The sequence below is a fragment of the Ovis canadensis genome, chromosome 13 (assembly GCF_042477335.2).
Source record: "Ovis canadensis isolate MfBH-ARS-UI-01 breed Bighorn chromosome 13, ARS-UI_OviCan_v2, whole genome shotgun sequence".
Lineage (NCBI taxonomy): Eukaryota > Metazoa > Chordata > Mammalia > Artiodactyla > Bovidae > Ovis > Ovis canadensis.
In genome coordinates, this window is record NC_091257.1 from 88069212 (window position 1) to 88080847 (window position 11636).

At 49.1% G+C, this 11636-nt stretch overlaps 1 protein-coding gene and 1 non-coding gene across 2 annotated transcripts; both read right to left on the reverse strand.

Annotated features, from left to right (window-relative positions):
* Positions 1–1044: 1044 nt before the first annotated feature.
* TRNAV-CAC (transfer RNA valine (anticodon CAC)) lies at positions 1045–1118 on the reverse strand. The gene has a single exon. It is a non-coding gene; the product is annotated as a tRNA-Val (tRNA).
* A 4457-nt stretch (positions 1119–5575) lies between these two features.
* FITM2 (fat storage inducing transmembrane protein 2) lies at positions 5576–11636 on the reverse strand. Its single transcript, XM_069546986.1, has 2 exons — positions 11373–11636; positions 5576–8913 (listed from the first exon to the last, which is right to left on the reverse strand). The coding sequence occupies exons 1-2, from the start codon at positions 11606–11608 to the stop codon at positions 8298–8300; spliced, it is 852 nt and encodes a 283-aa protein (XP_069403087.1). The 5' UTR covers positions 11609–11636; the 3' UTR covers positions 5576–8297.

An 11636-nucleotide genomic window follows, 5' to 3' on the forward strand; every position in this document is an offset into this window, starting at 1 on the left:
CACAAAAGATTCAGATACCACCTAGCAACTAAACAACAAATAGGTTCATATATTCATAACGCTTGACATGTGACTGCAGCACCTCTGACTATGGGTGGAGTATATTCCCTACCCGAGAGAATTGCCCCTGTGACCAGTGGACTGTTAGTGGAAGGATGTGATGGGAGCAGAGGCTTTAAACATGCCATGTGGGTGCCTCAGTGTTCATCACAAGAAGAACAGGCCCCTGGTATTATAGACATAGTCTTAAAAAGTAATTAATTAATTAATTCTTTGTATTTGGCTGCACTGGGTCTTTGTGTGCCAGGCCCCTCTAGTTACGGCGAACGGGGGCTAATTCCTAGTTGCAGAGTGTGGGCTTCTCGCTGCAGTGGCTTCTCTTGTTGTGGAGCACAGGCTGCAGTTTCAGTAGTTGTAGCACGTGGATTTAGTTGCCCCACAGCATGTGGAATCTTCCCAGACCTAGGATCAAACTGGTTTCCCCTGCACTGGCAGGTGGATTCTTAACCACTGAACCACCAGGGTAATCTGGCCCCAGGTATTACAGTTGCTGCGTTTTTCACTTGGATCTTAGAATGAAAGTAGAACAGACTCAAGCCCAGCTTGTGGCCCGGGACCAAGTCCAGCTTGCCAGGAGCAGAGCTCACCAACTGAGGCCAGCCCATATCCGCAGAGCTGCAGCTACCTGTGAGCATTTGCTGTCATAAATCATCAGGTTTGCAGGTTATTACTGCAATAGCTGACTAGTACAGTGGCAGAGCTGGGATGAAGCCAAAGCCCTTCCTGTTTCCTCTATGGCCTAGTTGGGAACTATAGCTGAGATAATTCACTAAAAATATCAGGCAGCAGATTTAAAAGTTCACAACAAATGTTCGTTAAATGTTTGTTAGTTGTTACTAATTCTTAGTCAATGCTGCATTTTAACATTTATTTCTTTGGCTGCCCTGGTCTTAGCTGTGGCACAAGGGATCTTTGATCTTCATTGCGTAATGTGGAATCTTGAGCTGCAGCCTGCAGACTCTTAGTTGTAGCGTATTGGATCTCATTCCCTGACCGGGGATTGAACCCGGGCCCCCTGCATTGTGAGTGCAGAGTCTTAGCCACTGGACCATGGGGAAGTCCCAATGCTGCATTTTAAAAATTATATTAAAGACACCAAGCCAGTTCAGGTTACTGGGGACATGTAGAAGTTAGTGTCCTGGCTTCTGGGAGAGACAGTCGCCAAAGTAAATCTCTCAGCTCAACATTTTAAAACTTATGACATACCTTCCTGTCTATGATCTCATTAAATCAGTCAAAGACCAGTTATGTAGAAAGAATCATCCCCGTTTCATAGTTGCGTAACAAGCCCAGAGAGGTTAAGTGACTTGCCTAAGGTCACACAGCTGAGGCATTGAAAGGCAGGATATGAACAGTCTGCTTGCTCTAGTTCAAGGCTTCTAATAACTCCAGGTAAGAGTCAGTTTATGCCCCCATCTATTCAGCCCTGCATCCCTCCCCATCCCTGGCAGATGCTCAGGAGATGCAAACTGAAGGCAAGAAGGCATGAAAATATGTAAAATAGATAGCTAGTGGGAAGTTGCTGTGTAACACAGGAAGCTCATGGTGGTACTTTGTAACAACTTAGAGCTGTGGGATGGGGTTTGGGAGGGAGGTTCCCTCCATGTCAAGAGGGAGGGGACATATGTATCCATGGGTACGTGTGTGGTCAGTCCTTTACAACCCTTTGGAGCCCCCTGGACTGTAGACCACCAGGCTCCCCTGTTCATGGAATTTTCCAGGCGAGAATACTGGAGTGGGTAGCCCTTTCCCTCTCCAGGGGATCTTCATGGCTGATTCACTTTGTTGTATAGGAGAAATCTACAGAACATTGTAAGGCAATTATCCTCCAATTAAAAAAAAAAAAATTTTTTTTAAGGCATGAGAAAAGTGAAGCTGGGAAAGGGTGACAGCTGTGTGCTCAGGTGGGGCCTGATACCTTTGCTTTAGAAATTAAGATGCTAATCAGAGTAGCTCTCAGGCTACCCCACCTACGCACCTCCTGGGTACTCAGACACACACCCCGCGGGAGCGATGCCCTGGCAGGGAAGACGGGGAAGTGATAAGGCTCCCAGCCCAATCCCTCAAATAAGCAGCCTAGAAACCAGGGCCATGCAGCCCTTAGCTTAGCTCCAAGGGGACAGCATTCACTTACTTTATGTTGGCCCAAAGGACCCCAGCGATGCATGGATGTCCTTTCCCTTCAGCTCTCCCTGAAAACACCTCTCACTCTCCCCCACCCCCTAGTTAACCCTGAAATCAGACTGCAATCCCAGAGACTCTGCTTGTTCTAGAGATCCTGGGACATGGCCTTCCACGTTTGACTGTGTATTTTAACTACCTCTGAGTCAATTAAAATTGAAACGTTGACATCTCTGAGGTTTCTTTTTTCTGATGTTAAAGTAGTTATAGTATTGATGGCACATTAGGGACTTACTGTGCACTTGAAAAATATTTATATAGTGCCTCCCTATTCTAAGGAAGCCCTTTGTAAGTCGATTTATTTAATCCTCACAACAACTCTACAGGTTAGGTACTTACATTATTTCCATTTTACAGGTGCAGAAACTGAGGAACTTGTTCAAGGTCACACAGCCAGTGTATATGGCAGAAGCAGAATAATCTGCTCCTTCCTTTTCTTTCTTTTCCCCCCAGTATATTATTTATTTAATTGACTGCACTGGGCCTTAGTTACAGCCTGTGGGCTCCTATAGGTTGAGGCCTGTGAACTCTTAGTTGCAGCATGTGGGATCTAGTTCCCTGACAAGGGATTGAACCCAGGGACCCCTGCATTAGGAGTGCAGAGTCTCAGCCACTGGACCACCAGGCAAGTCCCCTTCTCTGCTTTTCTGCATATGTTAGGAACATCATCTCTGCCTGAGCTGGGACAGTGTTGGGATAGGGTGGGGAAACATTCTGCCTTTGATACTTTGCACCCTTTTGGATTTGCCTGTGCCTGGCTAGACTATAAACCCCCAGAGGGCAGAACAGTGGCTCTGAATTAACACTGTGCCCCCTCAACTAGTGGGGCAATCAATGTTGAGTAAGGTGTGGCATTATCCCCATCTTACCTTTCACAAAGAGGCTCCAAGATTCTGACCTGACCAAGGACACACAGCTACAAGTTCTAGCACAGCACAAACACAGTCTTTCTGCTTCTAGATTCCCTAAATATAACACTATTTATTCTTTGCAGTGACTGTATTATATTCTTGATAGGTATGTACATTATTTGCTCAGTTGTGTCCAACTCTGTGCGACCCCATGGACTGTAGCCTGCCAGCCTCCTCTGTCCATGGAATTCTCCAGGCAAGAATATTGTAGCAGGTTGCCATTCGCTTCTCCAGGGGATCTTCCTGAGCCAAGAATTGAACCTGGGTCTCCTGCATTGCAGGCAGATTCTTTACCATCTGATCCACTAGAGAAGCCCCCTGATACAGTTACCATAATTTATTTATCTGATTGGCAACAGATAAATCTTGACAACTTTTCACTATCACAAATAACTGTAATAAAATCTTTTCTGTTTATCTTTGCCCACCTTGGTGAGCACTCCCTAGCCTAAATCCCTAGACAGAGATTGCTGGGTCTGCACAAATTTTTGGTTTGTTTTTGTTTTTGGCCACGCTGCACAACTTGTGGGATCTCAGTTCCCCAACCAGGGATTGAACCCAGGCTGAGGCAGGGAAAGCCCTGAGTTCTAACCACTAGACCACCAGGGAACTCCCAGGTCTGTACATTTTAAGTCTGGATACAACAAGGTTACCAAGTAATTACATGGGCCCAATGTACTATCTCCCCTCTCCCCAGGGTATGGAAAGACCTGTTTTCTGTGCTGTGTGTGTTCAACTTTAAAACTCCCCAGAGACTGCATTAGGGGTTTCTACGACAATTTCTGAAGGTGACTATACTGTACAGGGTTTCCCTTAACAGAACCTGCCTTCTTCTTGATAGATACTGAAATTGGTTTTATCTTGGAGACTTTTTTTGTAAAAGCCTTCTGAAGTTCATCCCTCTGGGAGCCAGGTCCAGCTCTCCATGCCCAGGAAGTTGCTACAAAGCCAAGCAATCAGGTCTGAACTGCATTAGTTCTGAACTGAACTGCATTAATTGATCGTTGATGCAGAGAAAAGCCAGGGTATGATCAAGTGCACCCAGAGATCGGCTTCCCCATCACTCACTGGGAACCCAGCTGCCACCTCAGCTGAGTGGGAGTCTCTTTTCATGTTGTTTCCTTAAATAAAAGTCCTAACCCGCTTGGGAGAACTTTTCATCAAGCGGAACTGAGAAATAGAGTTGAAGAGTTGGTGAGGTTAACCAATCTGTGCCCACCATTTATCAGATATGGAAATTGAGGCCCAGAGATGTTGAGTGACTCGGTCAGGGTCACACAGAAGAGCAGATAAAGCAGTGGGGGAAGCCAGCTGAAAGCAGGCATTCGCACTTCTAGCTGAGTGCTCTGATGGCACAGCAGGGCGCATCCAGATCCCCACTGCCTTTCTTTTAGTTTGCCATGTTTCCTTCCATTGCTCTTGACCATTAGGGGAAAGTCAGGTCTCTTGAAAAGAGCTATCTGAATGAAAATCGTGGCACCACATGCCCGTGCCTCTGTGTGTGCTTTTCTCACGTTCCTGGGTTCTCTTCTCTCCCCAACCGTTTGAACCTTTCCCCATCCTTCCAGACCCAAAAGAACTAGGTCCCGGGGAAACAGCCCATGATTCCGCAGGGCAGCTGGTGGCCCCCTGCACTGTGTTCCCCGGCGCTGACCTTGGCCAGCGCTTAGAACGCTTGATGGCAGCTGTCGGCTCATCAGGCATCTTCTCCATGACTGGAAATTCCTCAGATGCAAAGATGTAGCAAATTCACCTTTGCAACCCCAGCACACGCCTCAAGCTCTGAAGGGGACAGACTTTGGACCACAAGCTTCAGAAGGGAGGGACTTTATTATCCTGTCCCAGCTCCTGGCTCACAGGATAAACTCAAGAAGGGTTTGCTGCTGCTGAGGGCATTTGAACTGGGAAGTTCTGCCGTAGGAGGAGCGTCAAATCCTGCAGCCCTTGAACTTTCTATAGACACTGCGTGGAAGGACTGAGCAGGTCAGGCTGACAAAAGGAGTGGGTGCTAAAAAGTACAGAAAGTCCTCACAGGCACACAGGCCTCCAGAGTGAGAAGGCATTTTCACAGATGACCTCGTGTGAGTCAACTTTGTAACCGCCCTTTGTGTTACTTCTACGAGGCTTAGCGGTCCTCCTACTGCCAAGAAAAGTGTTTGCAAATCTGGCAGATACAGACCTCAGGGCTCTGAGCCACAGACGTGGCACAGGGGCAAGGAGTAAAGCAAGCTAAGAAATACATGACAACACATCCTTAGTTTCCAGGGTTGAGGAGAGAATAATTAAGAGAGGCGACAGCCTTGAAATTCCCTACCTGTGACGAGGGGCTCCACTAAGAATTACCCTCCTTCCGTAAAGCGGCCTGAGCTCTCCTGGCTCTGGAATTAAGGGTTGTGGAAAAGAACACACAAAATGCAGCAATGTGGGGTTTTCATTATCTCCAGTTTACTTCATTTGCCTGTTTACACACACAATCTGTGTGTATACAAAAACAGCGGCAAGAGCCGTTTGCTTAAATACAATCTGGTACTCAGACTATGACAGATGCACGTGGAAAACGAGGCACCAGTGAATGAACCTCAACACGGAGGCAAACCAAGCACGGTGGTGTCCTGTGATTGCAGACGCCCTCGGAAGCCTCTTGTTCAGCACCGGGGGAACAGACACTTTTCAAAAGACGAGGCTATTTTGCAGGACACCCAGACCCTGAATGGCACTCCAAAGAAGATGCTGGCTTCCCTGCCTTCTCTAGAGGAGCCAAAAAGTCCTAAAGGCATAATCAAGAAAAAGGGTGCAGGGGGGTGGTCACCTGCTACGCCCATGTGCTGGGCATTGACCTGCATCGTTTTCCCTTCATCCGGACAGGACCACCTCCATTTTACAGATGCAGAAATTGAGGCGTGCCCACGGTCAGACCGCTCTTGGCGGTGGTGGTGCCGAGATTTGGACCCACCTCTCACACCTGCCTAAACCCAAACGCTTTCAGCCTTGCCATGCTGTCTCACATACGGATGGACAGCATGTCCCCCAGTGACAGGCAAAGCGATAAGACTGAGCAGGAAGTGGAGGGAGACTGATGACTTGATAAGATTTGGTAAGGGATGCGTTCCACAGAGTTAATGTAGGGCTGAGCTTGAATCAGACCTGCAGGAGAGAAATGTCTGGAGATGTTTACCTGGGTCAAACAAATATCTGGCATCACCTCGTGTCTGTTGCCTTTCGGTGCTGAACGTGACACTTAGGAGAGAGTTTGATCCCTTCAACAAGCCCCTGCCACCTACCCTACCCCCTCGGCCACCCCTGGTTTACAGATGAAGCTCCAGAGAGCAAAACCATTCTCCTGAGGGGCCCATCGCATCTTGCCAGTGCTCCCAGCACACCGTGGCAACACCTCCAGAATCTCACTGCCAGGTGGGGTGCAATGTGTTGCACCTTACATTTTGATCGATACAGGATAACCTGTGGCCAGATGAGATATGTATTTTCAATACATATTTTAAATACATCTTTGTAAGCAATGTGTTTTACACTGAAGATTTCCCAGACATCAAGCTCCTAGCAACCTAAGCTTGAGTTAAACCAGTCAAGTGCTTATCAGTTAATGCTATTATCAGGCTTGAGGCAAAGAGTACTGAAGAAGCTTCCAGGATGATTATCTAAAATTCAAGGGGCTGGGGATGAAAGGTTTACGGAGACACACTGAGAAAGGGCAGGGGCATCTTATCACAGCACTAACTGCATCTTTGCAGGGCAGACGGAACAGAGTATCTAACCCTTTCCATCATTCTCACGGTGAAGACCACACAGGACAAGGCTGGAAACTGAGAATGCTGCAAACAGGAAAGAAAAAGTCAAGTTCAAGGGCAGATGAACAGACCCTGGTTTGCTGTGGTTTGGGTGGTGGTCCAGTTAAGAAGAGGGAGGGGCCAAAGTCAAGCCACATTTAACAGGGAAGTTCTTGCAAACAAGTTGGCTTCTTGCCCTCAGAAGCAAGGGAAGACACCTTCCTCCACTTCTGACTTATCATAATCTTGTCTAAACGGGTAAAAATGTCCTGGGCCATAGCAATGGACAGAAGACTTATTACCACACGACTCTGAAACATTGTTCAGTCTAATACCACTGATGCATGGTCAGGAGAGTTTCAGTACAAATAGGCATTTTGCAAAATTACTCTGACTCAGCTTAAAATTCAACAAGTTATTCAAATGTCTGCTTCCCAGTTTGATTCTTAACCGAGAAAGCAGCCCCGCGAGCTTGAATTTAACACCATAAAGCCGAGAGTGTTTTAGTATTCTAAAAAACCCTCAAGGCCTCAACACATGTGCCAAAGTGCAACACTTGGGTCATGAGTTATTTTTGGAAGTTCTTTCAACAAAGAACAAATTTCACGGTTGTTATTAAAAACTATAAAGCACTCACTCAAAACAGAAGGGGAGGGAAGATAACCTTATTGCTCCAAAAACCAATATATACTAGACAACATGGACAGAAAATTATCAGTGTTCGTTACATAAAAAGTATCCAATACTTTGTCGCAGAGGCACTCCAGTGTGACTGTTTTGGTAGTTAATCACAAGTCAGTTGCGGTATTTGACATTCCACAGATAGAACAAATACTACAACCAGAGTGTGTCTTTTAGGCGGTAGGTAGTGTTATATAAAGAACCCTGCTGGAAATAAATACTTATGCAAAACTGACCAGAGGGCATGGTTGCTAATTAACAGCATTAGCAGCCCTTGACACAGAAGACAGCTAAGAATCAGGGAGCAAGTGACGCCAGCAAGGGAGGGTCCTGAGCACCCCCCACCCCATTCAGCCACACCAGAGAGGCCTTCCTGATTCTGCCCTCTCGCTGAGCCTGAGCTCGCCATCCAGGAACAAAAGGGACGTAACAGATTAAGGTCAAGTCTTGCCAGGGACGCAAAGTGCCTGACTGGGGATGGCGGTGCTTGTGACACGGCATGATGTCGCCAGGCCCGGCCCGGCTCCCCAGACTCCACCACCGCACCCCCCCACCCCAAAACTGCCCGGTAAGCTTCCTTCCTGAAGCAGGATCAATCATTTAGTCAAACAATTAAGGAGAAAAAGAAACAGAAAAACCTTTTAACCCCGGTCCTGCCCTCATCCCTTTTGTTTCTCTTTTATTTCTTGTAAGTGTCTTGCTTCAAATTCAAACTGGAGCTCTGGGGAGGGAGTCCTGGAGAAAAGGATTTCAGATACCAACAGCCGTACGTCCCGTACCAGCCCAGCAGACCGAACAGGGTGCCAAACACTTTCTGGGACAAGTTGTGGAAGTAGATGGCCGTGCACAGAAACATCCACACCCAGATGAAGGTCAGGAAGCCCAGGGCCACCACCAGGGTGGTGATGGCTGTGTGGAGACGGTGGTTCCGGTCCGTCTTCACCTCGTGCAGCACGGCCATCTCCTCCACAATCATGAGGGCGCAGAAGGCCAGCAGGAAGGAGTGGCCTGAGATGTCGAAGCCGTGCCAGAAGCCCCCTTCCCCGTGGCACTGCTGCTTGCTCCGGTGCTCCTTTCTCTCCCCCTCCAGGGCTGGCGACTGGTAGCAGCTGCCCGTGTAGTGCTCGATGTTGGAGAAGATGGCCGTGCAGACGTACCAGATGGCCGTGCCCACGAGCAGGGTGCTCAGCCGCCGCAGGACCAGGCCGGCCTTGCCCGTCAGGTGGTAGTTGGTGAGGGCGATGAAAGGCAGGAGGAGGCAGAAAGTCCAGGCCCAGGCCACTTTGACAAAATACCTGGTAGAGGAGGAAAGCGGAGGTGAAGAGCAGGGATGTGGTGGAGAGTCCCGTGTCATGCCTCAGGACTCTGGACTCGTGAGCAGGGAAAAAGGCAAAAAGGTGATAAAAGCTAGAGACGACAACTTCACCTATATGAGTGTGTGAACTATGAATACCTCAAGAAAGTGAAAGCGTTAGTTGCTCAGTCGTGTCCGACTCTTGGCGATCCTGTGGACTGTAGCCCACCAGGCTCCTCTGTCCATGGAATTCTCCAGGCCAAGAATACCGGAGTGAGTAGCCATCCCCTTCTGCAGGGGATCTTCCCGATCAAACCTGGGTCTCCCACATTGCAGGCAGATTCTTTACCATCTAAGCCACCAGGGAAGCCATTAACACCTAATCCTCACACAACTTTATGAGGGAGGTACTGCTATTATCCCCACTTTATAATAAGAAAACTTTATCTGTACAGAGATACAAACTCAGAGGCACAGAGAAGCATCGTGCCCAAAGCGGAGGTCATCGGTGGTGGAGCTGGGGCTCAAATCCAGGGCCTACTATCTTAAGCACTAGGTTATTTGCTCAGGAAAGCAATTACAGACCTTTTATGTACATCCACTTTCCCACAGAACACTCAGCTACCCTGTGAGGAAGGTGTCATTAGCCCCATATTATAGATAAAGAATAGCTTGGTAACTTGCCCAGGATCACACTCACACGACCAGCAAGCCCAGGTGAAACCAAGGTTTGGCCAGCCCCCAAACCCATGCTTTTTCTACACCAAAGCTTTTTCCTACGTGGCAGAAATGATCAGACAGAAGCTTGGCTTCAGGCTAGAAGACCCAGGTTCCAATCCTAACTCTGACTTATCACCACACTTCTCTGGGCCTCCGTTTCTCAACTGTTAAATAGAACTGAGGGGACGAAATGACCTTTAAAATCCCTTTCAGAGCCAACAATTCGCTAGCTCCCTTTAATTAATTATTGGGTTGACCAGGAAGTTTGTTAGAGTTTTTCTGTAACATTTCAGCCAACCCAATAACCAGCACAGAGGTGTGGAACAAAACACCAGAATTCATGGAAACTCTCAAATGACAGGAACTTGTCTGCCAGGCTGCTGGGCACCCAGCACACACAGGCCGGATTAAGCAAGCAGCTGCCTTGTCAGCCACCCCTGAGTTCATCAAAGGTGTTGACCTGGAGACCAGGCGCGGTCAACAGACGCAAGAGACACCTGGGGCCAGGACCACGCTCATCATCTAGTCTCAGCCCAGCCTCCATGAGCGGGCAAGGAAGGAAGGTAGGCCAGAGGCAGTCAGACTCTTTCTTGGGTCCCAAAGCTTCCTCAGACAATACCCAAGCACCTGTCATGAAAGTCTTCCCTGGGACTGACATGCAAGGATCTGGCTAGAGTCAAGACCTGTCAGGTATCTGATGAAGCTGCTGGAGAAAGAAACTAGGGTTTTAAGTAGATGAGCAAAGTTGGACTGACTCTTGCAAGATACCGCAGACACTGTAATTCCAAAGAAGAACGGAAGCTCACCTCAAGGGGGACGTTTTATCTTTCAGAGTTTCCCTTCACTATTGCAAATCAGTGTTTGTGTCAATAAACGTAAAATCCAAGAGGTTTAAAAAAAGAATAAAAGAACTTCCTTGGCCACCCAATGGTTCAGACTCCACACTCCCAATGCGAGGGTGTGGGTTCAATCCCTGGTCGGGGAACAAGCATCCCACATGTCTCAGGGCATGGCCTGAAAATAAATAAAATTTAAAAAAAAAAAGGAGCGGGTGGGTGGACTTAAGGAGAAGTCTCAAAGAGCTCAGCTGGAATTGCATTCCTGGGCCACTGCCATGAACTTTGAGTAGCTAAGATCCAAGCAGATCCAGGGGAAAGGTCATGGACTGGAGGGTTCCACTCCGGGGTGATTATCTTGGAGTGGGGGGTTCTCACAGGCTTTCAAAGGTGGGGGGTGGGGAAGGGGTGTTGGGGAAAGAAGGCAGGTTTACTTGCCCCACCCAAGTGTGATGGGATTCCGTCACCAGCTGGGGGGAATACAGGACTTAGGGCGGAGGCTCATGGTCTGACGCTGGCAGGCAGGCGGGAGGTGGCATCTCCCCTAGAGCAGGGGCCAACTCCTAATCCCGAGGGGAGGCACGGGGAGCAGCCACAGAGGCTGGTTCAAGCCCCCTTCCCATCTCCCACCTCTACACACACAGAGATACACACACCCTGCCCGTCACCCCTGCCCAGTCAAGCTCAGACTGCCTGCTCTGGATGTGCAAACGCGACTTGCTAGTGACACTAGCTATCCCAGGGTCCCCTCATCGAGACACGCGTGCAGACACAGCTGCCACGATGCGGAGAAGGACCTCCCCTTCCAATGACCCGTCCATCAGAGCAGCTGAGCCCCGGCTTTCTGGGCAAGCCGACAGTGATGGCTACGGCGGGGGCAGGAGAGGACCCGGGGCGCACTCACACGTTGAGGACGTTGCGCTTGTTGCTGAGATAGCTCTCGGGCAGCGGGGAGAGCTCCTTGACGAGGGAGCCCGCCAGCATAGAGGCCGCCAGAGCCCAGGGCAGGTATCTCCGCACTGCCGATCGCACCAGCGTTCCCCGGAGGACCCACGCGCAGCGCTCCAGATGCTCCATGACCGACCTCGTCGGCCACCGTCCGCCTCCGCGCACCCTCTCGGCCACCGTCTTGCCCTTCATCCGGGCCGGCGCCACCGCCTCCCTTTGG

What these genes read in the sequence shown, in the direction of transcription:
- FITM2 (XM_069546986.1), bottom strand. Translation starts at nt 11,608, where the DNA reads ATGAAGGGCAAGACGGTGGCCGAGAGGGTGCGCGGAGGCGGACGGTGG. An exon ending in AAGCGCAACGTCCTCAACGT is followed by an intron (nt 8,914 to 11,372) that starts GTGAGTGCGCCC and finishes CTCCTCTACCAG; the next exon opens with GTATTTTGTCAAAGTGGCCT.